Source organism: Camelina sativa, chromosome 8 (assembly GCF_030686135.1).
Source record: "Camelina sativa cultivar CO46 ecotype springtype chromosome 8, ASM3068613v1".
NCBI classification, from domain to species: domain Eukaryota; kingdom Viridiplantae; phylum Streptophyta; class Magnoliopsida; order Brassicales; family Brassicaceae; genus Camelina; species Camelina sativa.
This window is the reverse complement of record NC_141887.1, coordinates 17,269,350-17,297,348: the sequence shown is the minus strand read 5'-3', so window position 1 is coordinate 17,297,348 and position 27,999 is coordinate 17,269,350. Positions and strand designations below refer to the sequence as shown.

The 27,999-nt window shown below is 37.2% G+C and overlaps 3 protein-coding genes, 1 long non-coding RNA gene and 3 pseudogenes across 6 annotated transcripts; 6 read left to right on the top strand and 1 right to left on the bottom strand.

Moving 5' to 3' along the window:
* The first annotated feature begins 675 nt into the window (after nucleotides 1-675).
* Nucleotides 676-1,732, top strand: LOC109126058 (uncharacterized). Its single transcript, XM_019229131.2, has one exon. It carries the CDS (start codon nucleotides 752-754, stop codon nucleotides 1,499-1,501), a length of 750 nt encoding a protein of 249 aa, XP_019084676.2. The 5' UTR covers nucleotides 676-751; the 3' UTR covers nucleotides 1,502-1,732.
* An 847-nt stretch (nucleotides 1,733-2,579) lies between these two features.
* Nucleotides 2,580-6,026, top strand: LOC104709528 (putative F-box protein At1g30780; annotated as a pseudogene).
* LOC109126052 (uncharacterized) lies at nucleotides 4,293-5,669 on the top strand. Its single transcript, XR_002033127.2, has 3 exons — nucleotides 4,293-4,404; nucleotides 4,481-4,562; nucleotides 5,485-5,669. It is a non-coding gene; the product is annotated as an uncharacterized LOC109126052 (long non-coding RNA).
* A 780-nt stretch (nucleotides 6,027-6,806) lies between the features above and the next one.
* Nucleotides 6,807-13,060, bottom strand: LOC104709527 (putative transcription elongation factor SPT5 homolog 1). 2 transcript variants are annotated; one of them, XM_087462652.1, is made up of 22 exons: nucleotides 12,420-13,060; nucleotides 11,893-12,125; nucleotides 11,619-11,765; nucleotides 11,364-11,525; nucleotides 11,209-11,292; nucleotides 10,940-11,010; nucleotides 10,482-10,839; nucleotides 10,234-10,389; nucleotides 10,058-10,155; nucleotides 9,908-9,956; nucleotides 9,614-9,766; nucleotides 9,392-9,535; nucleotides 9,212-9,308; nucleotides 8,787-8,945; nucleotides 8,660-8,705; nucleotides 8,486-8,580; nucleotides 8,311-8,389; nucleotides 8,026-8,080; nucleotides 7,802-7,919; nucleotides 7,584-7,721; nucleotides 7,346-7,440; nucleotides 6,807-7,146 (listed from the first exon to the last, which is right to left on the bottom strand). In XM_087462652.1, the coding sequence occupies exons 1-22, from the start codon at nucleotides 12,757-12,759 to the stop codon at nucleotides 6,901-6,903; spliced, it is 3,123 nt and encodes a 1,040-aa protein (XP_087318778.1). In that variant the 5' UTR covers nucleotides 12,760-13,060; the 3' UTR covers nucleotides 6,807-6,900. The 2 variants fall into 2 exon arrangements, with proteins under 2 accessions (XP_087318778.1, XP_087318780.1); XM_087462654.1 differs by having other exon boundaries at nucleotides 10,922-11,010; nucleotides 12,420-12,891.
* Nucleotides 13,061-19,041: 5,981 nt separating this feature from the next.
* LOC104709526 (AAA-ATPase At3g28570, mitochondrial pseudogene) lies at nucleotides 19,042-20,750 on the top strand (annotated as a pseudogene). Its single transcript, XR_015564609.1, has one exon. The product of XR_015564609.1 is annotated as an AAA-ATPase At3g28570, mitochondrial pseudogene (transcript).
* Nucleotides 19,231-19,596, top strand: LOC147940085 (AAA-ATPase At3g28570, mitochondrial pseudogene; annotated as a pseudogene).
* Nucleotides 20,751-25,787: 5,037 nt separating the features above from the next.
* On the top strand, nucleotides 25,788-26,582 carry LOC147940084 (uncharacterized). The gene has a single exon (XM_087461137.1). It carries the CDS (start codon nucleotides 25,788-25,790, stop codon nucleotides 26,580-26,582), a length of 795 nt encoding a protein of 264 aa, XP_087317263.1.
* The last annotated feature ends 1,417 nt before the right edge of the window (nucleotides 26,583-27,999 follow it).

Genomic DNA, 27,999 nt, shown 5'->3' with positions numbered 1-27,999 from the left:
TTTCAACCCATCTCTCTTGATATTTGGTCGCCTAAGGATGATATTTTTGAAAATCGTCCTATTTTTTTTTTGTTCTAAGATAAATAAAGAATAAGAAAACAAAAAAAATTATACAATAAGAAAAGGTCCATATAATGTACGATGGACATAAGATGATTGAGATACGAAGAGGACATAATAAAAAACATATCAAACGGTTCGGGTAAGGTACTATTTTCAGTACATATATTTGAAAAAGTGCAGTTGTATACACATATGACATAACGAAATAATATTTAACGAATTTATCAAACATTTAGCAAATTTACTCAAAAGAAAAGCTGAAAAATATGATTCATGACAACATCCATATAAAAATATCCAAGATGCAATATAGAACTAGAGTTATACAAATTCAGTGATAGAGAAATCTGAAAGAAATTTTCTTTTAAAAAATGACGTCGAATTAAAACTGACAACTTCAAACCCAAAGACATATGGTAAGAGGTTTACCAAAGACATATTCTTCTCGGCTTTTTCTTTACATTTAGACAAAATCAGCATAAACTAGTTTGACTTATTAAACAATATAATTTCTCTTGTTAGACGCTTTCATAAACTTCTGTAAACAAATATTCTAGTTGTCGCAATGTGTACTGTATATAAACTACCTTCTTTAGATTACAATTCATTCAATAACATATCGGTTTCGAAGTAAGAATCGTACTAACAAAAGCTAAGTGTAGAACAAGAGCACACGAATTCAATCAACATGGCCAATCCTAGTAATTGGCCATCTCTTCTTATGTTGGTCTTGGCCTTGTACGCCATTGCTGCTCATACAAGTGCTCAATACACATACTCTCCACCATCACCACCACCGTACGTCTACAATACTCCATCACCACCTCCTCCATACGTCTACAGCTCCCCACCACCTCCTCCATACGTTTACAAGTCTCCACCACCCCCGCCTTACGTCTATAGCTCCCCACCACCTCCTCCATATGTTTACAAGTCCCCACCACCACCTCCTTACGTCTACAGCTCCCCACCACCTCCTCCATATGTTTACAAGTCTCCACCACCCCCGCCTTACGTCTATAACTCCCCACCACCTCCTCCATATGTTTACAAGTCCCCACCACCACCTCCTTACGTCTACAGCTCCCCACCACCTCCTCCATATGTTTACAAGTCTCCACCACCTCCTCCTTATGTCTATAGCTCTCCACCACCACCTCCATATGTTTACAAGTCACCACCACCTCCTCCTTATGTCTATAGCTCTCCACCACCACCTCCATATGTTTACAAGTCACCACCACCTCCTCCTTACGTCTACAGTTCTCCTCCATATGTTTACAAGCCACCACCACCTCCTCCTTACGTCTACAGCTCTCCTCCATATGTTTACAAGCCACCACCTCCTCCTTACACGTACAGCTCTCCTCCATATGTTTACACTTCACCGCCACCTCCAAGCTATAGTTATAGCTCTCCTCCTCCTCCAAAATACTAAACAAACATATACATGATATATTCGTTTATCAGCCATCATATTCATGGAATTAAATATTTCCTTACTAAACTTTCATATATGAGATGTATTTCTTTGGTTACAACCAAGTGCATTTTGTTGTTTGATTGCTTCGTTTGATGTTGTTTTACTCACTAAAAATCCATGTACTTGATGTCCATCTTTTATTGTCTAATGAACTCAATGAATTTTATTTTAACAGATTGAAATAAATCTATTAATCTTCGGGCATCTCAAAGTTTCTCAACTATCATAGTTTATACATGAGATATATATAAACTATCAAATTTTCTCTCAACTATGGATTTGAAAACTTTTTCACTAAAAGATCCATACTCATAAGAAAACAAAGAAAATGTAGCGATAACCTATGTTTCCAAGGAAAGTTGATTATGTTTAAAATAATGAGATTACTTCTTCATACAAGCAATAATTAACCTATATTTTTGTTATTTTTAGAATACTTAAGTAAATATAATGATATCTCTTATAATCATAATCATAATAAGAATAATATCTAAGCTAGAAAAACTACAATTCGTCCACTTTTAATCTAATTCTAGTCCAAAAAGATGGTGACAAAAACAAATTAATTAAGTAGGCAGATTTATATACTATATTTTTATATCCTAAAATTGGGAAGTTGTATACGTCCCTATAACGACATAAAATGTTACAGAAAAAATCGTTTTCTATATAGTTAAACGAAGAATATAATCAATTGTTGCTAAAAAAAATATTGACAGTAAACAATGTGAATTGTCATTATATACTTAGTTAGATCAAAGTTATTCATTCTTATCTTTCAAATTAATTATAAAGAAAATGAAAAAAAAAAAAGATACATACCATGACATATCCATATTTCAAAACTACAAGATGTAATATAGAACTAGCTAGTGTATCCAAATCTGAATTGAAAAGTTTGGAAAGAAATTTTATAGTTTAAATTGAATTAGGAAGTTTATAGTTAGTATATGGTAAATTGGGCAAAGACTGATCCTAGTTGAACGCCTATACGGCAGCCCTATATTTAGGGTTTGAAACGCAAGCTAGGTCGATGAGAAGGAGAGGTTATGTAGCAGCCGAGGTAAAGTTACTTAAAGATCCGATCCCTGTTGATCTAGTGATGGCTAAAGTGACTAGTCCTCGTATGAAGAGCCACCAAAATAAAGTCCTTTGCCCAGTTAATGTTGAATCTAGAGTTCATTTGGAAGATGAGAAAGACACAAGAAGCCCAATTCATGACTTAGATTCGCTCCCTTTTGATCTAAAGATGGTTATACTAACTAGATTGCCTGCAAAGTCTCTTATGAAGTTGTGATGCGTGTCAAAGATGTGGTCTTCCATCATCCAAAGCCGAGGTTTCATTGATTCCTACTTCTCTATGTCCTCCAAGAAGAAGCAATCGCGGTTTGAGATGGCAATGCCTTCAGCGAGCTTTAGTTTTAACTCAGGATCGTGCACTTCTTTAGATGGCATTCTCGCTGTCTCTCGGAAGTTGCTCTGTAACCCTAACACGGAGCAATTCACTACGTTACCCGGTAACACGGAGCAATTCACTATGTTACCTGATAACACGGAGCAATTCACTAAGATCCAGTTATCGTGTGTTTTGATGTTAGGTCTGAGATGCTAAGTTTTATCAAAGCACCTAACATTGTCCTCCAATGGAAGAAGGATGCGATGTTGATAGATTACAAAGGGAAGCTGGCTTCCATTGTGAGATTCTCTTATTGTCAATTCACCAGTTTTGATTTATGGATATTACAAGACCGCAAGAAACATGTATGGTCAAAGCAAACTTGTGTTTTTCCTTTCTCTGTCTGGGATTATGTTGGGAATGTCAAAATATATTTTCCTGGCACCAACAAGGCTGGTGAGATCATTATTGCCACACAGAAGTTGTCACATGATGTTCTACCCTTCTACATTTTCTATTATAAGGTTGAAACCAAAATAATGAAAAGATTTAGTGTAATACCCCTAACTTTGAGCTAGTATATGGACGGAGGGCCACGAACGTGGACGTGCGAATGAGACTTGGAAAATTTTTCGAAAAGAAAAATCTGTTGGAGCCATCAGTGAACCAAGCCTTATCTGAAGGATTGATCGAAGAAAAATGGTTGAATTGATTGTTAAATCAAACCATAAGCGAGTGAAAGATTTCTATCGGCTACCTTCAAATATCGAGAAGGGAAGGACCGGCTATAAGTGGCAAGAGGCAGTAAGGATATGGGAAGATGATATGCATTCGGTCAAAAGACATGATCGAGTGTATACTAAAGGTTATGGAGTTGGCTATCAAGGGTTAAACAATTTGGTCGATGGTAAGATCAATTGTACCGAGAAAAATAGTTTTACCGAGAAAAAGCTGTTATGGCCGAGACAAGCGAGCGATGATCAAACGGGTATGGATAGGGGAAAACAAGGTTAGTAAGTGGTTAAGGACAAGCCACATTACATGTGTTTAGCTGTCAAAATCGGACGAAGAACTCTCGGTTCAGTTTTGGCCGCAAAGCTGCTTTGTCGTAGAGGTGCTTGTGGTGTAAGTAGCTGTGTCACCAGCTTGGAGTGTGCTGGCCACGAGGTGCCACACTTTTGGATGAGCTTGGTGTGTGTTGAGCGTAAGTTGGCGCAATCCTTAGTTTGGATAAAAATGGAAGAGGATAAGGATAAACTTTTTGATAATGCTTATCCACCACCTCGTGCTTGGCTTAGCTTGGGCACTAAGTATCCTCCCCCTATATAAGGCCACGAGATTCATTCATTAGTTCTCATCACCAAACCAAAATCCCACCCTTAGATAGTTAGTTAGATCGTTGAGCTTGCGGAGGCGAGTCAGATAGAAGTTGGTCGAGTCAAGAGTCGTGGTCAGGTTTCCAGTAAGTAAGTCCTGCCCTTAGTCTTTTATTCTTTTTAGAATATTTTTCTAAGTTTTTGGTTCTGTCCGAAGCTTAGATCCATCCTTGGAGAAAACTAGTCGGATCGAGATCAATAGGCGGGAAAGGGTAGATGTCGTTTTCTCGACGTTAAGGCCAAGGTGAGTACCGAAGCATGTGTAGTAGCACATGACTAGGATTTTATTTTATGTATGGGTTTAGGATTGAGGTTGCATGTTTATATTTGTGTTTGATAGTTAGATCTACGTTTTTATGTCAGATCGATTTGTTTGGTTGGTTTAGATCTAGCATCCTTGCTTGATCTATTTTTATTTTGTAAAGTGTGTGTGAGGTTTAGGAACTATACTTGGTATAGTTTGGAGATATATTTGTTGTTGTGAAGTTGCTTATGCAATTTTATGAGGTTAGACTATCTTTGGTATAGCCGTTATGCTGCTTAGTTGTTCATGGTCAATAATCGGTATTTATTGGCATGATAACCGAGCGTTGTGTGTGTTGTTGGTTAATTGTTTGTTTGATTGTTTGATTGTTTGATTGATTGATTGATTGATTGCTGTTAGTTAATCTTGTTGTTGCTTGATTGACTTGTTTATGTTAGTAGATCTGGTTGCGAGTAGTACTGACTTGATGTCAGGCTCGTAGTAAGTAGTATATGGTGTTAGTCATTTTTATGGCTAGTGCGTGGCGAGGTCGTGATTGTCCCAGCGGCTTGGAGCGGTTCCCTACCACCGGGCACTACTTGACGAAGTAGTAAATTTTGCTGTAAGGAATAGGTCCCTTGTATCGGAAGATATTACCTTGTGGGAAATCAGAATCGCATTATTAATATTAAAGGCCTTTAGGTTTGGTAGTGAGTAGTGTGATGGTTGTGGTGCCATTTTGTTTGTGTTAATTAGCTTTTGTTGTGAGTACTCTGTATGGAGTATGATTGCTTATTTAAGCTTGATTGTGTGTTGTGTGCTTGATTGTTGTTTGGGGGATTGGGTTTGGGGTTGTTGATTGTTAGATCCTGGACTCACTAAGTAATCTTAGATTACTCAAGATTCTACTTTTGTTTTTCAGGTAACCGTAGTTGAGAGTCCTTTTGGGAAAGCATGGACGCTGCACACCGGTGTAGAGTTTGTTGCCTTTGCAAAAAAATATTTGGAATATTTATTGTATAACTCGATTTGGGCATTAGGCCTTGGCGCCAAACGCGTATGTAATTTAAGGTATTTTAAAGATTAATAAAAATGAGTTTTTTTTATATTAAATGCCTTGTGTTCCACTCGATATTAGTCTTGTCCGGACTAACACAACTCGTGGACATGGTACGGGTTGAAAAACTTTAAACCGTGTTCGAGAGGAACGATACCCGCGGATGGACTGACTAAGGTGTTGGATTCGTTCTAATAACCTCAGTTGGATCGTCTACGGACATCACAAGTAACGCGTCTAATTCGTTCTTAGTCCTAGAACGGTTCGGGGGTGTTACAGTTAGGCTCCTAGGAATTGGAGACGATGAACCATTTAGGCGCTCTTATGGATTCGTTCACAATGGTGATTGTCTTGTTCGTATCGCAACTCAACATATCGAGAGTATTGCTTTTTTAAAGGATCTATGATTTAACTTGATTCACCAGTGATCCTCCTAATAGTACCAAACACCCAAAATTGATCATACTCCTCTTAACGGACTGTATAACTTATTGGCTATGGTGCTGGATTTGTTGCTTGTTATCGGCTTATTTGCTTTACTAGCATTATGGCTCCTGCTATGCATGATCATATTAACTGTTAATTGTTTATCGTATATCTAAAGGTCATTCTGAACTTGGTGTTAAATATAAATGAACAATGTGAAGTGTAACTGAATTGATCAAAAGCATGTCTCTACCATTTGGTTGATCAAAAGTAGCATTTGATAACTCATAGGCATCTGTCTGTAATATATGAAAGTCCAATGATTGAAACATACCATCAGTGTTCTAAGAAGAGTAACCTTAACGCATCTATTGTGTGCGTTCTTGTTTGGCTTGATATATATTGTTTCATGTAGTGTTTCACAACTCACCGAGTTAATGTAGCATTCCCAATTGGTAACCAGATCCCAAACTTCTGTGAAGAAATTTAACTGAAATTACCTGAACTTAAAAATAGCAAAAAAGATCAACGGAAATTTGTTATAGAGAGTATTGTATTCAGTCTTTTATGGAATTCGAGATGTCCTTTTTTGGACTACATATCTCTATATTTATAGTAAACTCGCGTTTAAACGTTTAAATTTTCCTATCATTTATATTTTCATTTGATAACTCAACCAATAGTAGAAACGATAGGACATTGCAAGAAAATCACAAAATTGGAAATCAGATTCAATGGTTTTTTCCGATGATAACTGGAAATAGTTCAATGTTTCTTTATAAACTATAGAGAAAATATAAGATTACAATATACGGTCTGATGACAAGATAAAATTCAACGCTCATTAGAACACTATCACGGTTGCACAAATTTGGCTAATATGGCCAGGTCCAGAATCTTGACGTCAAGATTATCATCTATCTTAACGATACCGTCTGAACCGTCGATTCCGATAAGCTTACCAGTAGACCCACGAAATTGCCCACCAACTATTTTGACACGGTCACTCTTCCTCGGAGGAACTATCTCCAGTTCGCTTGGGAGGGCCATTATGGTGTCACCTTCACCACTGGACCCGAGAGATACTTTACACGTTCCATCCTGACATTAAGTAGCACATAGGAAAACTCGGGGTTACGAAGGAGCTAATCATTCAGCTTAAACAGCATCCACAGTCAGCATCACTTCTAGCAAGATCACTTAATTTTTTTCCTGGTTTTGTTTATTACTAAGCTAGTAGTGTTTTTTATTGTTTTGTTTATAACCAAAAGCTGGAGTTCGGGAACGGCACAAGACTAACCGAAACATCTCGGATGACGCCCACATCGCTGTCCTCTCCAGCCTTGTGTATGTCAACCAAAATATCGGGCATGAACCACGCTTCAGCATCCCCACCTGTCGTATTAACAATAATAAGCTATGATAACCACCATAAAAATGAAACTTCTGAAGGGAACTGAGACAAGTAATATGCAAGGTCAGACTAAACAAATAAATTATCCTTCTAACTATAGTCTATACCCCAAGAATAGACATACCTATAACAGGAGACATGACATCCAGGCCGGTTCCTGGAGTCATTGGTTGTCCTCCAGGAGTTCCAGGTAAGTATGAAGCCGAGCCTGGTGTCATCGGTTGTCCAGGTGTCGATGGTAGGTAAGGGCTTGGGGCATTAGCTGCATAACAAGGTATGTGAGAAAAAAGACGGGCCAAACAAGAAGAGTCAACATTTTGAAAAATATTACACGCATCTTACCATAAGCTGAACCATGGTCCCTAGGTGTCCCTGCATCCGAGTAACTACCACCAGGAGTACTAGCCCATCCTGAGCCAGGAGTTGGTGCTTCGTATGCCCGTGAAGGAGGACTTCCCGGCTGGAAACAAGTGTCAAATAAACAACATTAGTGCACAATTACATATGTCAGAGATATGAAGCCAATAGTAAGGTTAAAAGCAAAATCATAGATGGATAAATCTTACCTGATATTGAGGACTTGTTCCCCAAGATCCCGGATTTCCGTCTTCCCAGCTATCCCTGATCCATAATAACCATAACTTGACTTGAGAGATATACAAGTTTATTCTTTTAATCAAGATTTACAATTCTCAAACATGCATTAAGAATTTCTGGAAATAATTGAAACAATTGCCATTGCCATGAATATAAAACATAACAAACAAACTCACAACAGGATCAACGAGAAACATAGGGGAGATGAAAGAGAAATTCAACTTCAGATAATAGAAACGCAACAACAAACTTACCTAGATGGACTCATAGGCGTGTAAGGATTCCAAGCTCTATCACGCATGGGTGTCCTCATTCCATCATGGATGGGTGTAGCTGAAATTTACACAATCATCAAGGAGCTTAATATGTCAGGTGAACATATTACAGAGGAGGTGCCATAGCACATTAAAATTGAACTAGAAAACAAACCTCCAGAGTCCCGCATTGGAGTCATATAAGGATGAAGTGGAGTCCGAGAAGGATGCATAGGTGTTTCGCTTCCCATACTATACCGAGATGTATCTCTGTAGAAGTCAAATGATGTAATTCCTTCATTATAGTTGGAAGTCAAAAAAACAAATGAGATATAAATTAGTATATTACCTAAACGGTGTTGTCGCAACATTATCTGATATTGCATTCCGATCAACTGCATATACAAACTATTGTTAGAACTCCTTCGACATGTAGAAAGAAACCCACATGCGGAGAAGTGAATACAAGGGCTTGCCTGTCACAATCTTCATCTCAAGTTCTACACGCACTAAATTTCCTTTCACTTCTACTACAGGTCCCCTATACCCCTTGAAAGGTCCTAGACGGATTTTAACAGTAGTACCCAACAAAGAATCGTCTCCCCCTCCTCTTCCACCCCTATGCCTCCCTCCAGCTGCATTTAAAGATACAAATAAGAATATGCACAACTCTACGTCGCTAAGTTGTATAAGCATTTGACCAATTATATGCAAAGAAATATTGGTTTGAGGCAATGAATGATTATTTTACAGAAAAACTGTAGCCATATATAGTATAAAACATAGCCTTATTCGGGAGAAATGGTAAAAGCAACGGACAAGTAAAGAATACAAATCAACTAAACAAAAACTTAGGTATTCTTACTCATAACCAAAATAGAAAGTAAAAATATGAACATACAGTTATATCCGCCTCTGCCGCGCTGGAATCTTCCTGGAGATGAGGGTACTGGAGCAGGCGCCTTGAAATTGCCATACCTTGGAAAAGAATCACCACCCTAGAGTAGAAACGTGCTGGATACGGTGACGCTACAGTTTGATTAAAATATGAAAACACATGGCCACATTACAAGACACTTACATTTCTATTAGCACCAGAACGTGATCCACCAACAACAATGCATGATGTGCATTTAGCGCAGATAAACCCGGCATGCTCAAGATGATGTCGATCATATATAAATAGGACTCCTTTGTAAATATGCTTTACAGGACCTTGTTTACCCTAGAATGTACAAATTAATTGTAAGATTATAAAGTTGAGCGAGGTAACCAACAACAACCAGACTGCAAAGGTACTCACTTTGCTAGGACCCTCAATGACTCTGACATCATCTTTCACAGCAATAACATTTTTGTAGCGATCTTGAACATTAAATTTCTTCTCAATTTTGCATTTGATTTCTCTGAGTTTGACAAGAGCAACCTCAGGTCTGTCAGGAACCCCTTTAAGAACCTAGGGATATTAAAACAGAGTTATTCCTAGATCCATTGGGTGCATATAGCAAGAAAAATATCTCAAAAGAAGATTTTTCAAATTATAGCAGTTAAGGGTAGACTTATCTATAGTGGTATTGTTGAAAAGTTGTCAACTTACCTGAAAAGCTTCATTCTCTAGTCGTATAATTACTCCAAAACTCAGGTTACTGCATCAAATAGATAAATAAAGCTCTCAGACGGGAAATATGTTTCACTTCAAGGTATGGGAAATATGTTTCACTTCAAGGTAATTAGGCATCCCACTTACTCCAGAAGCACAAGATCATGAAGTTCATAGTCCCCAATTTTGGTAACACCAGTTGTCACTTCTGAGCTCTCAACAACATGATCAGCAAACACACGGACCTACAAAAATATTCTCTTGGGATTTAATTACCCTACTAGTAAGAAAGAAGCTCAATATATAAACAAAAGTTGGCTTACGTGTTCTTTGGTAGTGTCAGATAAAATGATCAGGACATGTTGATCAACTTTGACAACCATGCCCGTTGCTCCTTCATGGGTCCCAGAAACCACCTTCACATGATTTCCAGGTTCAAAGTACTTGCAGAGCTCTTTCTCATTTACAGCAAGAGGATCCTGCGACACAAGAGTAATGCTCGTCAATTTTTCATGGCTGGATCATTTTAGAAATTTGCAAGCAGTAACAGCCACAGAGTAATGATGCTTACAGGAAGACCTTTCAGTTCTGATCTGATAAGGACATTTTCTTCATCTACTTTCTCAACCCAACCCTTCAAGTTTTTTAAATCCCCCTTGATAACAATAACCGCATCACCCTTCATGAAATGACCTTTCTTTCTGTTTGCGAATAAAGTTGACAGACCACCAAAGTCGCCCTCTCCATTTTCACTTGGTTTATTAAATTTTTCAAGTTCGTCAAAAGTTGGTGTAACATTCTGTACAGTAATGGACTTCAATGATACTGTTTTGTACAGGAAACCATCTTTGAAAAGCATCCCACCAATATTTTCAAAGTAATCACCCGTCATGGGATCACGCCGTCGCTCTACACGTATGTGCAATTCCCTATATGTTAACAATTATTAAAATCCAGCACTTTTATAAACCTTCTCCCTAACAGGATTTATAAAATTAAAGTACAACGTACAGTATCTAAACGGAGTACCTAGCTTCATCAATGTTCATGAACCGTGGAGGTGGAACAAAGGCTTTTTTCTTTGAAACTTCTCTTCCATCCTGTAATTAGTGAAGCAAAGTATGGCCAATTATTGTATCGTTATATTTCTGGAGGACACTACAAAAACCTTAGCATGCAAGGACAATAGGACAGTTGCCATGATTTTCGTAACACATTAAATTTAGCGATGTCTCTATTAGACATGTTTACCAAACACAAAGAGCACCATCTTTCTTATGCATGGACATAATCCATACCAGTTTACTGGCTAGTGCCTGCAGATCAATTCTTGGGATTAACTTGACTGTGACCCTCTGACGCACATTATCAACATCAACTACCTGCAAAGGACTTACATTTTAGCAGTCTGTGGGTACTTTTACCAATGACAACACATGAAAATGGATCATACCTTTGCAAGATCACCTTTATACGTCCCAATTTTCATTCTAACCCAGGTATCCCGAGATATATCAATTGCTTTGCTTTCAACAGAAAGAACATCCGTCATTTCTCTTATGGGGACAAGTAAGATCTTCTGATTAGCATATATATTCCTCATGCCCTTGATTGCCTAACACAAGTAAACGAAACAGCGCAAATACTGTCTTTACAACACCATTCACAACAATAATAAACACTATCATAGAGAGAAACTAATAAATACCTCTTTCACATGTGCTTCCTTGTCTGCTTCAACATATATATAATTTTTAAGATGGTCAAGGGCAACAACAGATCTGATCTGCAAATCTGCTCCTCGATCTATGAACTTTTGCATAAGACAAACAGCAACCTCCCTTTCGCGGCCAATCTGAGATTGCAGCGCAAAAGTCAGGGAGAGTCAGTTCCAAGTATCACAGAAAAGAATATTAAACAAGTAATGACGAAGAAGAAGCAATACTTATAACTTCTAACACGCAAATTATGTAAAACCATACCGCACATTTCACCATCCACAATTTTGGATCACGAACTGATGGCAAAAGCGCTTGTTGTTCTACATCTGTAGCTTCTTCATCATATTCTTCATGATGCCTAGAGAACCGCTCTTGAATTCTTCTCTCGAGATCTTCCACATCCTCATCATTTTCATCACGAGAAAGGAACCTCCGTTCATACCGTCTATCACCACGCTCATCCGGAAGGTCTGTTCCAGCATCCACTATAAAGTCTGCAATTTTCAAAAGAAACTCCAAGGAGTTAAAAATTTCTACTGACTAGCAAAAAGACGATAATGATAGATGCTTAAGTAGTTCTACGAGTAACCATTTATGACAAAAACATGTCAATTCTTATCAATGGTGACTTCAACGTTGAGAGTAAAAAAAAAAATCTCTTCTCAATCACAAAAATCAACTAGTAAGGACAAGACCACAGATTAGCACAAGACACATCTTCACAAATCGATCTAAAGAGAACATTAGCAGAATGGTGGAATTCGAATCCAAAATCAAAGAGTACTTACCGTCTTCTCCATCTTCTTCTTCCTCTTCATCCTCATCATCAACCTGGTGAGCTTCTCGGTCTAAGAAAATAGAAGCAGAAGGCTTCTTTCTCTTACTAGCTGCTGCACCTCCTTTACCTCCACGGCTACCATAATCTTCATCATCATCGTCATCTTCTTCCTGAGAATCCTCCTCCGCATAATCATCAATAAAACTTGATCTTCCTCTCTTCCGTCTAGAACCGCCGCCGCCGCCGCCTCTTCCTCTCTCCTCTTCTTCTTCTTCCTCCTCGTCTTCCTCTAAATCCAATCCTTCGTAATCTTCGTCAACATCATCGTCTTCGTCCCTGCTTCGAGGCATAGTTTAGGGTTCCGATCTGTGAAATCCCCAAATCTGTAAATTACAAAATTTGCTTTCTCTTGGTTTGTTTGTTTGTTTGTTTGAGCGAACCCTAGAAATTTGAGGCAAGTGAAAAGAGACTCGCGATTGTCCGAAGAGGCTGTCGTTTTTTTTTTTTGGGTTTTAACCGGAATGGTTTGCAATTACGGTTAATTGGTTAACCCCAATTGGTTTCTTAAGACAGAACTGAACCGGAATAGTTTGTAACGACAGTTTTAATGGTTTAACACCAAATTAAAGATGATGCTCCTTAAACTATCTTATTATATAAAGTTGGATTGGAACATGTATTAATATTTTATTATGTTGTAAATTATTAAAATAATAATAAAATTTTATTACAAGGTTGTAAAAGTTATTAATTCATAAGATCGCGATATACGTCAAAAAATTATTATATTATTAATTATTAAAACAATAATAAATTTTTTTTATTAAGGAAAAGGAATCGTCCAAACAAAAAAGTCCATAATTCAAAAACATAAAAGAAATCATACAGATAATTTTACAATAAAGATAAACATAGTTATTCTAAAGAAAATCCTAAAAATTCTACAATAATTAAACTTATACAAAAATAATCCTACAATATATTGAATTTCTTGGTCTAATCTTAAAAAAATATATAGAAATAAAGATATGTATTGATACGCCCAAATTCGAGGATCACTCAGCCGGACTAGAAAATATAGAAACTCTCCAAGGTGCAAGGTGCAACAAGGAAGATTTGATGGATTGAGGGCTCGCACAGCAGTTGCAGAAGCTGCTGATATTCCCAACTCCAATCGCTGCTAGATATGACACACTAGTCCATCAAGAGGAGGCTGTTGCTTGGATATTACACACCAAGAAACAAAAAAGTGTTATAGACAAAGAACAAAGAGATATACTCATAAAATGAAAAGAAAAATTGATAGATGATTCTCAAATGAGATTAAATGAGTTTATATAGGGATAAGAAACTTAGTAACAAAGCCAAGTATTGATTATTCTTGAAACTAAAAGACAATAAATATAGATAGTTGAATGAAGACTCAACTCTTGAAGTTTGCCTTTCCAATGTGTCCTTCCTAAGGTGAGTTGGACTCTATTTTCGTCACCCCTCTTAGACCACAAAATAAAGTAATTATTTTGGGCATTCTTGGGCTTGTATTAGGCTTAAAGTGGGCTGGACTTGATATATATCATCTCCAATATAATTTCTCATGCTATCTTTGGCCATAAGCTCTTGAATTAGCCCATTAAGTGCATTCCTTAGTTTTTTAGCTTTTGCTCTAGTTATTGGTCCTTCAGGTACAAGCAATGGTTTCTCAGCAAAAGCTCATCGGGTTTAAGCTCAGCTACAAGTTCCTCAGGTTCAAGCTCTGGTCTCAAGTCCAAGCTTCCTAACAAGAGTATCAATAGCAACGTTAGTACAGCTTCCACTGTCAATGATCAAAGAACAAACTTTATGTTGATCTAAACATCTAGAGTGAAAGAGATTCTCCCTTTGTTCTCGGTCATTGGACTTAGGCTGAACGCTCAATGATCTCCTAGTGACCAGAAGTGTCCCTTGAGTTGGATATTCAAACTATTCTTCCTCTTCGTCAAAGATTGGACCAAGATCTTCCTCTTTTTCTTTATCGTCCTCGGACTCCACTTCACCGTTGTCTAGGAGGATCATTATCTTTTGATTCAGAAACTTGTTGGCATAATGTCCAAGTCCTTGACATTTGAAACACCGAATATCCCTTGCCCGATTGTTGGTCTCGACTGCCTTTCCTTTATCAAGACGAGCATGAGCATTAGTCTTAAAAATTGAATTTGATGGGGTTGGAGACTTACCTTTATCTGGATAACTTGGTTTTGGAGCAAATGAAAGTTTAGAGAAACCACTCCTCTTGGTTTGTTGTTCGATTAGAATCGCCTTGTGCAACATTTCCTCCAATCTTTCATATTCTTGAAGCTCCATTCTGTCCTGAATATCCCGGTTGAGGCTTCCAAGGAATCTGGCCATGGTAGCTTCTAAGGTTTCATCTACATCCGTCTTGATCATTAAGCTTTCCATTTCCTGGAAATAGCCCTCCACAGATTTTGTTCCTTGAAGCAAGCGTCTGAGTTTTTGGTGGAGATCTCTGTGGTAATGAACCGGCACAAACCGTTTCCTCATCAAGGTAGAGCTCATCCCATGAAGTTATTGGTCTTCCACCTGTCCTTCTCCTGTGAGTCAAAACTTGATCATACCAGTTAATAGCATAGCCTATAAACTCAGTTGTTGCTAACCTAACCTTCTTGAGTTCAGAAATTTTTTGACAATCAACACTAACTCCATTTTCCTTTCCTATTCTAGGTAAACATCCGAATCGTTTTTACCTTCAAATGTTGGAATTTTAAGTTTTAAACCACCTAAATTGTCATTTCTTGTACCAAAAGGATTAACATCACCTTGATCACGGTTTCTACGACTTCGTCTAGGTCGGTTGATGGATCGATCATCTTCTTCATGGGACTCCTCTTCTTCAATTTCCTCCTCGGGCCGGTAAGTCCTCTTTGAACGTTCTCTCCTGGTTGCGGGTCTAGAACGGGTTGGTTGGCTGTTCTGAATCTCGTCAAGCCTCTGGTGTAGTTCTTCTAGACCTGTATTCATAAGGTTAGTAATAGTGTCATTCAATGCCCTCATTTGCAAGTTAGATAGCCTGGCGACAAAATTCCCTGGCCGATCTCTTTCTCCATCACTTTTCATGGTTTCCTGAAAACTTAACACGAAAAGTTAGCTGATAAAAAATCCTCACACACTCAAGTGTTTCTCTCAATTTTGGTATGTCACTCAAGAGCTTTCTCCCTAAGTTCTAAAAGAACAAATCCAAGCAACCCAATGGAATTAGCAACAAGGAAAAAAGGAAGATAGAAAGACAAGAGGATTTTGTGAAATCTGTTTTAACCACTCCAAGGCTGGATTTCTCTTTAGTCAGCAGGATTTCTCTTCCACCACCTAGCCAAATGCAAATCTTTGTTTTTTAATATTAGAATTTTTTTCTCTTCTCTTGTTTTTTTTTTTTTGAAAATAGAGATAGCGTAGGTAAGGAGATGGCCCAGATTTAAGATAGAAAGAAGAAGAAGTATTTAGAAATGGAAGATGAGAAGATGAACAGACAAGTATCGGTTGAGTGGCTTTGATACCACTTGATACGCCCAAATTCGAGGATCACTCAGCCGGACTAGAAAAGATAGAAACTCGCCAATGTGCAAGGTGCAACAAGGGATATTTGAGGGATTGAGGGGTCGCACAGCAGTTGCGGAAGGCTGCTAATATTCCCAACTCCAATCGCTGCTAGATATGACATACTAGTCCAGCAAAAGGAGGCTGTTGCTTGGATATTATACACCAAGAAACAAGAAAGTGTTCTCAACAAAGAACAAAGAGATAGACTCATAAAATTAAAAGGAAAATTGATTGATGATTCTCAAATGAGATTACATGAGTTTATATAGGGATTAGAAACTTGGGTACAAAGCCAAGTATTGATTATTTTTGAAACTAAAAGACAATGAATATAGATAGTTGAATGGAGACCAACTCTTGAAGTTTGCCTTTCTAATGTGTCATTCCCAAGGTGAGTTGAACTCTATTTTCGTCACCCCTCTTTGACCACAAAATAAAGTAATTATTTTGGGCATTCTTGGGCTTTTATTAGGCTTAAAGTGGGCTGGACTTGATATATATCATCTCCAATATACTTTCCCATGCTATTTTTTGCCATAAGCTCTTGAATTAGCCTATTAAGTGCATTCCTTAGCTTTTTAGCTTTTGCTCGAGTTATTTTACCTTCAGGTACAAGCAATGGTTTCTCAGCAAAAAGCTCCTCGGGTTCAAGCTCAGCTACAAGTTCCTCATGTTCAAGCTCATCATGTATTCTCTCGTATCTTTGTCATATATAGAGAGAGATGAAGAGGTCATTCCAATATGTCAAACTCAATTAGAATTTTCAAACATTTGCACTACTGATAGAAACCAAAACAAGGAAAATAACGAAAAGTCAAGATCATGCAAATTGTTTGGGATAGAAAAAGTTTCACGCATGCGTGGGTAAAATGAACATAATAAAATAGGTTTAGTTATTTTAAAATAAATTCAATAATAGTTAACATTAATATTGTAACTAAGATATATTAACTTTTTATTGTCAACAAGACAACAACTTAAATAGATTAGTTTAAAAGAGAAATATACTCCTACTTTCTCCTTTTAGAGTTTGGAATAAGTAAGATTAATATGTTGACTCCAAAAAATGGAAGATTAATATATGAATCTTCTTTTTCTAATAGACTAATATTATATTTTAAAATTTATTGTAGTAGTTTTAGATTATTTTTAATTTATATTTTTATCTTTGAATTATTTGAGATTCATATATTATTGTGCTTATAATTTTCTATTCTTTCTTTAATTATGTCAAATTAAAGTTTCTTCTAATTTCTCAACCTTGATTGGTTGGTCATATAACTTTGTTTTTGTGCAACATAATTGTTACCATTCGTTCAATCCCAAAATGAGATAAAGAGGAAAAGGTCATCAACCTAATGGTTGGATAAAACAGGCTAATCAAAGACAATCTTACAACAAACATAGATAGATTGTAAAAACATAAATCGTTGTTGTTGGATCCATAGGAGCTCGGAGACAGAGGTTACATCATGGTGGGTCAAATAAACTTCCACGAATACATTGGGAAATTTAACATTAGTTACTATCAAAAAACTTTTGTGACGTTGGAAAAGGGTATTTAGTTTCATTGGTTGTTGGAACAAGCCTGATGCAGCGCATCTTCAACGCAAACGTAACGGTCATCACGTTTGAGCTCATTCATTATTTAGATTTTGTTTCTTATGGGCTTAGTGCATATTTGGGCTTGTATTTGTTTGATTCTTCTTTCGGTTAGGGTTTTCATCCTCTTCCTCTTATTTAAAGAGACGTGACTCATTATTGTAAAGTTAACTATTGATTATTGAATAAACGTTGTTTTAAGAGAGCTTTTTCTAAAGCCTAGAGAGGAGGACTCTCAATACTAAGAGCTTGTGTTCAAGCCCTGCAAGGAGGACTTGCAAAACCAAGTCGATATCGTTCCTGATCTCGGCCATATCCTTATTGCTTCTTCGTCAAGTTACGACGTTCTAAGAAGGATCCGTTCGTGAATCTGAGTTCTCCTGGAGATCTAGCGTTCTCGTTCGTTATTAAGCTTCCACACTCTATCAAAGCCACTTTGAGATAACTAAAAGACGTGAATATGTTCTCTCCACACAGGAGGAGGGCAGAGTCGAGGTTCTCTCTATGGTGGAAGAGGTTGGACGCAAGACTACTCCCCAAGGGAGGAAGGTGGGGGAGGTTGGACGCAAGGTTATCTTCTCATGGGAGGAAGGCGGCATTAAAGTTCTCTCCATGGTGGAGAAGGTTGGATGCAAGGTTTTCTCCATAAGAGATGAGGGCAAAACCGAGGTTCTCTCCATAAGAAAGCAGGGCAAAACTGAGGTTCTCTCCATGGTTGGTCATGCACTATTGTGATGTAATTTATTTTTCATTCGAAATGTTTTTTTAGGTAATAATTTTACTGATTAAAGAAATTATGCAAAAGTGAAAAAAAAGAGACATATAATAGTTGACTTAATTTGTTCATATGGACATTTTCTAGGTGGTGGTAATTATATATTTGTAACATACAATATACCTAGGTGTAAAAAATACACTTTTAATGATAACATAAATAAAATATTTATATGGATATAAATCAGTGTATTATAGCAAAATAAAAATTTATAAATAATGTACAATAAATTTTAATTACAAAACTTTAAATCCGCACATCAGAATAGAGAACAATAATAAAAAAAGACAATATTTATTAACCAACAAACACATAAAACACAATATAAAGGAATAAAGACATAAAAAATAATAGTAATAAATAAAAAACATAACAAAATATTATAAATTAATAATAACACTCGCTCATAGCGCGGTCAACATCTAGTAACTTATATAAAGAAATCTAGAAGATTTTTATTAAATAAAAAGGAAAAAAGTAGAGTAATTAAGAAAAAAAATCCTTTGTAACATTTGATAAATCATCAATTATCCTAAAAATGCCAAGATGGTTTGACCAAAAAGAAACCTTTTTAGTAGGAAGATATTATATGTACTATTTTCTTATCAAGAATATGCAAAAATACAAAATAAATAAAGAGCCATGAATTAGAAAACGACTAAAAAAAAACTCTTCCACCTTCTTCATTGTGTTACATAAGGGAGAGAACGAGAGACACACAACACAATCAGAGATTATGAGCCAAACCAAAAATAGAGAAGATCAAACCCTTCAAACTCACAAAACCAGGAAACCAATCATCGAAATCTTGATGGGATCGATCGTGAAGCCAATGTTTGGAAATAGCCTAACAATGATTGGATCAAATATAGCTGGTCTCTTCTTCGTCTGGTCAACTCTCAAGCGATACTTCCCTCGACAGATCCAGCAGCTTCTCTTGAATGCAATCCAACGAGTACCCATTCTCAAGAAACTCTTAGACAAGATCCACGATTTCTTATCGCCTTATGCTCACATCAGTTTCAGCGAAATCGAAGAGTGTAGATTCAACTTTGCGTACGCAGCTGTCAAGACCTATCTTGGTGCAAAAGTTAACTCTGGAGTGAAGAATCTCAAAGGGAACCAGCTGAAGGAGAACACGTCTTTGGATTTGAAAAGGGACGATGTTACGATCGAAGAGGAGTATGAAGGTGTGACGATGTGTTGGGAGATTTTGTAGTGTGCTAAAGGGAAGAAGATATGTAAGCTTACGTTTCATAGAAGTAATTGGGATGTTGTCACTGGTTCTTACTTGAGCTACGTTATGGATGAAGGGAGGTCCATTGAGGCTAGGAAGAAGAAGGTGAAGGTGTATATGAATAATCCAAGCTTACATTGGAAGCATCATACGAAAGGTCTATGGACTAGTGTTGATTTCGAGCATCCTGCAACTTTTGATACATTAGCGATGGATATTGAGAAGAAGGATGAGATTTTGAGTGATATTTTGGATTTTAGAGATGGCAAAGAGTATTATGATAGGATCGGGAAAGCTTGGAAGAGGGGTTACTTGTTGTTTGGACCTCCAGGGACAGGTAAGTCTGCGATGATTGTGGCTATGGCCAATCTGATGAAGTATAATATCTTTGATCTTGAGTTGACTTCGATAGAGAACAACTGGGAGTTGAAGAAGCTGTTGATATCAACGACTAGTAAGTCCATCATTGTGATTGAGGATATAGACTGTTCCTTGGATCTCACTGGAGAAAGGAACGGTAAAGACGTGAAAGGCGATAAAGAAGGGAAGAAGAAGAAAACACTTACACTCTCAGGCTTATTGAACTTCATAGATGGGATTTGGTCAGATTGTGGGCAAGAGAGGATCATTGTGTTTACAATGAATCACTTGGAGAAACTTAACAGAGCTTTGATTAGAAGAGGTCGTATGGATATGCATATTGAGCTATCTTATTGCACATTCGGTGCTTTCAAGATTCTTGTCAAGAACTATCTGAATCTTGATTCACATCCCTTGTTTGGAGAGATAGAGTCTTTGCTTAAAGAAACGAAGATAACACTAGCTGATGTTGCAGAGAATCTGATGGTGCAAGATCTTCAAACTGAAGTTGATGGCTCACTTAATGGTTTGATAAGAGCTTTGGAGATAATCAAGTGGAGCCAAAAGTTGAAGGCTGATGGACAACACAACAAGGAGATTACCCAAATTTAAAACCAATGATCTTCTCCTAGTAATAATATATATTAACCTTTTAGTAGGAAATTTTCACAAAAGGTTATTTATAATTCGAAATAAAAGTTAGGATTTTGAGATCTTGACTTTTGTTTTTACGCTTCAATTTTTTTTTTTATTTTACAAATCACATATGTTGTAAGTGCACATTTAAACATCAAATGTATTCAAATTAATAGAATAAAAAAGGGATTTTAGTAATAAAACCCCTCAAGTAAAGATAAATCGTAGAAAAACCCCTCAATTATATATTTAACGGAAAAACCCCTTAGCTAAAAATCTGTTAATGTTTAACCCCCCTCCCCCCTAAATTGACGAACCCTAATTTATCAAAGTGAAATTCTCAGATTTTTTGTGGTGTCGAAGTCAATTAGGAGGTTTCTACTAGAAATTGATCGACGAAAACACGAATCTCGTCTAAGGTATCAAATCCTCTGTTTTTTAAATTATTTTGTATCTTCTTGCTATGACTCTCGTTACTTCTCTTTTTTTTTTATATAATAAATCTGCTTTGAGGTTGTAGCCTCTGTTATTCATGAGAACGCTTTTTTTTTGTGTTTAAATCATGAGAACCTCCTAGACGATCGCCTCAGTTCATATATAGAGTATTTTGTCTCATTTATGGTTCACATTGCTCTGCTTCACTTTTTGCTGATGAACATCCTCGACAATCGCCGCCTCCACCGCAGCAAAAATAGTCACAAATGCAGTAACAACCATCGTAATCGTAAAAACCACGTTCACAACCACAATAGTAGGGTTCACAACCGCAGTCCAATGATGAATCTCAAGGAAGTCATGTATTTCTGAAGCTTCATGAGATGAAGGATGTCACTTTGTCGCCACCACCACCAGAGTCTAAATCTGGTCAAGCTGATAATACATTTAATGTGTTAGGAAATGAAACTTCACATCCAAGTGGAGCTGAATAACAAAGACCAAACTAGAATACAAAAAATATATTCACAGAGGAAAATTGCACTACAAACACAAAATGAGGTTAGTGTTGACTGTTTAGATTGAACCTTGATTAAAACCTGCAACAAAGAGAAAAGAATTGAGAAGAAGATATGAGACTCATGATCGACCCTAGAAAGTAAAAATTGGGAATACATAATTAAAAACTATATAACAAAGATCAAACAAGAATACTTGAGTTGAATACCAAAGACCAACAAACAGGTACCGTGGTTGAAATCAGCGACAGAAACTTCACCGGTGGAGAAGGTGGCTGGTGATGGGTGGAATTTTTTTGCTTAGAGCTATCGTCGGAGTTGATTGAAGAGTTTATGTCTGTTCAGTTGTATCAAGTGTCATTTTTTCCTGAAATTCTTTAAAATTTTACCTTTTTTGTATGATTTTTTTTCAACTATAAAAGAAAAAAAAAGTCTTGTAGAATCATTCAAAATAAGGTTTTTTAAAAAAATTGTGATATTTTGAATACAGTAGTTTTAAGTAAGTTTAATAAATTATTGATTGAATAATAAGAGATTTTAGTTTATTTTAAATGATTTTACATAGTTAAATAACATAGGATTTTAAAAGATTTCTTTTAAATCATCAATTGAATCCTACTATATTAATTGAGAAATAAAAATATGGAACTAACCTTATAAAGTGTAAAAAATTACATTGTCATGCCATTGGTCTTCAGACAAATGTTTTTTTTTTTTTTTCATTAAACACTCCATTATATTAGATTAAAGGTTTACAAGCTTTCTTTGAAGAGGAGCCAAATACACCAATAAACTTACACAGGAGGACAAAATAAACTACAAACAACAATCTTAAAACGTACATAAAACAAGCTTTAAAGCTTGACTTGAAACCATAAAAGTGACAAGATACATAAAGAGGACAACAAGTCCTAAAGGTAAAGAGTTGCCACACAAAGTGAGACCACTCATGGTGAAGGATGACCGAACACTGCCACATAGTCAGCCACCTTGATAACCATTGCCGCAGACGTTGCAAAAGAACGAACGCGGTGTTTGGAATTCGTGCGTGCGCCAAAGGTCTCTGAAAAGGGTGGTCACACGCTGGACAAGACGAGAATCTTGAAAACCAAGAACCTGAAAGGATACTTGGAGAAGGTGTTGTATTGCACAAAGCTTCAATTGTCATTACTATGCCTTCCAAAAGACACAATCGAAGAGGAGAGGAAGCAAACTCCTTAAATAGTTGTAAAAGCCATATGCCTACCTTTAGAGGGGCTTTCTTGAAGTATTTCCTAACAATATTGGCACACGCTCTTCCATTTGAGATATAGAAGAGGAAGGAGCTCTCCTCAAGGGAGGAATTAGGCATCATAAGCGCCAAAAAAAATCCATTTCATAAACAAAAACAATGTTAAAGACCAAGACAATAAAGTCTCGGCTTACACATGTAATTCGATGAAGGAAAACCAAACGCTTATTACGTGGTAAAACCGGAGGCGTACTAGTAGTTTTATTATACCAAAGGACATAGGGATTAAACCATGGAAAGGAGGTAGGGGAGAAACCTGGACAACAAGTCTCTTTGGGAGGCTTATCTTCGAATATGTCAATGTGTGACCATGATAATAATTTTCTTACTTGATGGACACAATATTCTCTCTTTTTTGAGATGTATAAGAGGAAAGTGCTCTCCACTAAGGAGGAGTTAGGCATTTCAATCCATAAAAGGAATTGGATTTTTAAGTTGGGCCTTAAATCTAAATTTCTTATAGAATTAATAAGAGTACATAACCAAAAACTGATGGACCTAGCCTCATCTGATATTAATTTGATTGGCATAATTGGCTTTAAACTCAAAACATATGCTAGTCCAGTTGAGAAATTCTTGGGCTTGGCCCAGAAGTGATTTAATAATTGCAACCTTAATCCACAGGTTTGATGACCTAGATTTCCGACACAACAACGACAACCGTCTGAAGCGAGGTTGGCGGTTAAGCACACGCGTCGGAGGCCACGACTGACACAACCACCGCTTATTATATCTATATCTCCGATGCATAAATGAGACAATGTTAACGGCAAAAACAACTTGCGGTTAGACATGGACGTCACCGGCGACGTCGACACCGGAACTGGAAGACCCGAACAAGGGGCTCCGGAGCAGCCAACAGAGCAAAGATCCATTCCCTCAAGATTTTTCACATCTAGATCGAAGGATATCGGAGGAGGGATGGGGCAAATCTCTCCGGCTACCAGGGAAAGCTGAGGAAGGAGGGGAGAGATAGCTGACGCGGAAAGATACTGATCTCCGGCCACCAAATCTAGAATTCCTAGCACTGCCTCGGAAAACGAATATAATCCGGCAAATCTCACAGCAACAAAGATCGAAATATGGGTTTGGTCCTTGCGGAAAATGATATAGCATCCATCGTCTAAGCTCAATCCCCGTCTAAGGGAATCGGAAGCATCAAGATCTTCTGCAGGTCCATGAGAAAAGGCTCTTCGGCTAAACGCCGAGACACAATCTCGACTACCGCAGGTCGGAGTAGCAGCGGATGGGGTTAGCAAATAGAGTAGTCGAGATAACCGGGAACTCAGAACCAGAGATCTCGGTTCGGGATATGAGGCGGCGAGAGATCCTACAGGCGGTTGTTGTAGATGGATGTCTACAACGTTTCCGACCACCAGATCTGGACAACGAGATGAAGCACAATGGTCGGGAAAAGAACTTCGGTTATAAACCGAGAAGGAAACAACTCCAAAAGAGAGTAGTAAGCCGTTGAAGTGCAGGTCGGAGCATAGACGTCTAGACAGCGAGGAGACCGAAAACATCAAGGAAACGGAGGGTAAGTAGAGAGGAGGAGACTTTGTCCGACGCCGGCGAGCAAAAGCTCTACCGACGTCGGAGAAAGAAAAAGTCTTTTCCTCCCTTCTCTAGTTCTCTAAAGTCTAATCCTATAGAGTCTTTTCCTCCTTTTTTTGCTCAGCGTCTCACCAAATTCTCCGTGTTTCCTTTCTCTTCAGGTTCAAATTTTTAGACAAATGTTTAATTTTTCAGTAAAAGTACACATATAATTTTAATATTAAACTAATAAAAACTTTTAAATAATTATTAATTTTCGAAAAATATATTTTTTCTCTCTCATTAATTTATGGACGAAAATTACTAATTAATTTTAAAAAATTGTAAATTAATCAGAATTTTAAAAAGTAAGATTTTATATCTAAGTATCCAAATTATTATTTTAATAGCTATGCTTGGAAGATTTTGTTAAAATTTTAAATTATGATTCTCCTATCATCTTTATTTTATTTCATTTACAAATTCAGTTGAATTATCATATAATGTATATGATAAATAAAAATGTAGATTTTTTCCTGCATATGTTGTGATTTGATTTTTTTAAAACAAAGATATATTACTCAACCTCTGAATTTATGTTTTAATGTTCCACATCGGCGGATTGGTAAAACAAAATTTGTGTGGTTGATAAATTAACCAATTTTGTTTGCTCACAATTAGAATAGAATAATTAATACTTCAATATATTTCAGCAAAAAAATGATGCAAATACAACAAACAATATAAAATGGTAATATACATTTAACAAATTAAAATACTATGATATTCTAAAATAATTAGTATTTAAAAAGATATATGTAGATTTACAATATTAAAAGTAAAACTAACTCAAACAAAATAACTTTTTGAAACAAATCTAAATATATTAGAATTTTTGGAGAAAATATTGATTCGTGCTTTATAGCAAGAGATATTTCCTAGTAACAACTGATTTTTAGAATACTTTAAAATCTTTTAAAATATAAATTGAATACCTTCCTCTTAGTTAAACCATCTGGTTAGAGGTGGTCTTATATAATAGTTTAAATATAAGATTAAAAAAAAAAAAAAAAGAATTATATATTTATGTTTAAGTTAGGTAGAGAGATTTATGTCAATACTAGTAATAGTGCATATGAATCCCTTTTTTGGGCTCAGTACCTTCTTTCTTATCTAGAGTCTTTGTCTAGGGTAAGAAGAGAACATTTGTCCGGAAAATACTTTTCCTGCAGCCGTTTTTCACTGTTTTACTCTTTGTAGCCTCGTTTTAACTCAAATCTGTGAGATCTAAAGTGTTTGTTTGAAGTTGTTCTTCGTTCGAGTTCTATCTGTGACCTTATATTGAGAGTTTTTTTTAATCCACTTAAAGTCCCACAATCTGTGAGAGTATGTCGTCAGCGATGGACAAGGCCTTGATGGCCATGTCTTTGGAGGAAGAGGAAGAAGATGCTCCCTTTGTGATGCCGGACCTACCGGAGTTTATGTCTATTCATAGGAACGCCTTAATCCTTGGAAGAACCTTAAATCTACCGAGTCAAAAGAAGAAGGATCTGACCCAAGATATGCCTAGGAAGTGGCAGAAGGTTGGGAAAATGAAAGGAGTAGCTCTGTCGAATGAGAGATTCCAGTGCTTATTTAAGTCTGAACATGATCTTCAAGAAGTGTTTGACAAAGGTACCCACACGTACAATGACTGGTCTCTAGCAGTTGATCGGTGGTATGAAAATCATCTTCCCAATTATCTGCAAACTATTCCGATTTGGGTTCATATTTGGAACCTCCCTTTAAACTACTACACAGTCAAAGCCATCACATCTATAGGAGAGCTTCTAGGAGAAGTGAAAGAGGTAGCCTTTGACCCGGAGAAGCCTCAGCTTCAAGGCTATGTTCGGGTAAAGATCCAATTTGATGTTTCTAGACCGCTGAGGAACTCTAAAGAGATATTACCTGGAGGGGGATCTACTACACTTCGGTTCCAGTATGAAAAGATTCAAAAGTGGTGTTTCCAGTGTCAACGTCTGACGCATGAGATGGAGGTTTGTCTGATCGTGGTTAAGAGGACCCAAGATGAAGTTTCTGCCAGAAGATGTGGGAGGTCTACTCAAAAGCCAGAAAAGTGCCCTTTCCTTAAAGAGTCAGACCCTTTGTTTGGAGTCTTGAGGGAGGATCAGGTGGGGATTGATCCAGCCACATGATGACTTAGGATCTCAGAAGATGTTCTTGAAAGAATGCGTCAATATCTCAGGGCTAACACAAGTGAGGACCTGCAAGTTAAGATTGATAGAGTAAATAAATCAATAAAGGAAGTGGAGAAGGATCCCTTGGACCATAAATCACTTCTTAGGCTTGAGCAGCCCCCTCTTACTCATCTGGACGTGAATAAGAACAAAGGCATTGTTTTTGGTTTCGAGAATGCGGGAAGAGCAGAGCCCTATTTTTACCACCCTGCCAAGAGTGATCATTCACAAAGCTTTGCAAACCCTCTTAGCTCAAAGGAAGATTGAGTATGGATGTGATTCCCTCAAAGTGTGATCATATCCCTTTGGCTGAGGACCAAGTCTTTTCCTTGCCTTATCTCAACCTTTTCAGGATAGTGCAACAGTTTATAGAACTGGTTTCTATGAAGCTGGTTCTCTCGGCTCTATTCCTAAAAAGGTTATAGCAAGACGTAGCCCACCAAAAAGCGCAAGAAAACCCAAACCGAAGTTGTCAAACATCGGTTCTCCACCTATTGGTTATGGTTTAGGGTTAGAGAAAGGAATTACTGAGAAGAGAAAAGCAGTTGAGGAGGGTACAAGCATTGTAAAACCCACCAAGCTTAATTCCAGAGAGGTGATCCCAAAGGGGGATTGCCTAACGTCTAATGAGCCTTTTGAACTAGAATTTCCAGGGCTTGGGACGGTCTCAAGACCTGGCTTTTCCTTGTCTCTAGGAGTTGTGTAAAAAAAATTCGCTGAGATGTTGTTCTTGATGGAGACAATTCACAATAGAGATGTTTTAGTTGATTTCCAATCGACTCTAGGTTATGATAGAGTTTTCACGATCCAGCATGTTGGGAGGTGTGGTGGCTTAGCTTTATTTTGGAAGAATAATGTGAAGATCGACTTCAAGTATGCTGACAAGAACCTTATAGATATGCTTGTTCAGTTTGGAGCAGCTACCTTTTTTGTTTCGTGCATTTATGGTGATCCAGATTTCAAAAAAAGACAAGTTGTTTGGCAAAAGATGTCAAGGATTGGGACCATGAGGAAAGAGACTTGGATCATGGTTGGCGATTTCAATGATATTTGTCATAATGGCAAATAGTTAGGTGGCCCCAGAAGATGTGATTTCCTTTTCAAACCATTCAGTGAGATGCTTATGGTGTGTGATATGGAGGAGCTTCCAAGTAATGGAAATAGTTTCACTTTGGCTGGAAGAAGATATGATTTGTGGATTCAAAGTAGGCTTGATGGGGGTTTTGGGAACAAAGCGTGGTTTGTGGATTTCCCTGCTTCAAATCAAAGGTTCCTGAGATAAGGGGGTCAGAGCATCGTCCGGTGTTGATTAAACTCGTGGCCTCTCAAGATTCTTATACTGGTCAATTTAGATTTAACAAAAGGTATGACAACC

Coding starts and splice junctions, on each gene's coding strand:
- LOC147940084 (XM_087461137.1), top strand. CDS start 25,788: ATGGACAAGGCCTTGATGGCCATGTCTTTGGAGGAAGAGGAAGAAGAT.
- LOC104709527 (XM_087462652.1), bottom strand. CDS start 12,759: ATGCCTCGAAGCAGGGACGAAGACGATGATGTTGACGAAGATTACGAA. Junction 11,293..11,363: donor ATAAAGGTGATCTTGCAAAG/GTATGATCCATT, acceptor AGTCCTTTGCAG/GTAGTTGATGTTGATAATGT. Junction 9,536..9,613: donor TCATTGAGGGTCCTAGCAAA/GTGAGTACCTTT, acceptor TGTACATTCTAG/GGTAAACAAGGTCCTGTAAA.
- LOC109126058 (XM_019229131.2), top strand. CDS start 752: ATGGCCAATCCTAGTAATTGGCCATCTCTTCTTATGTTGGTCTTGGCC.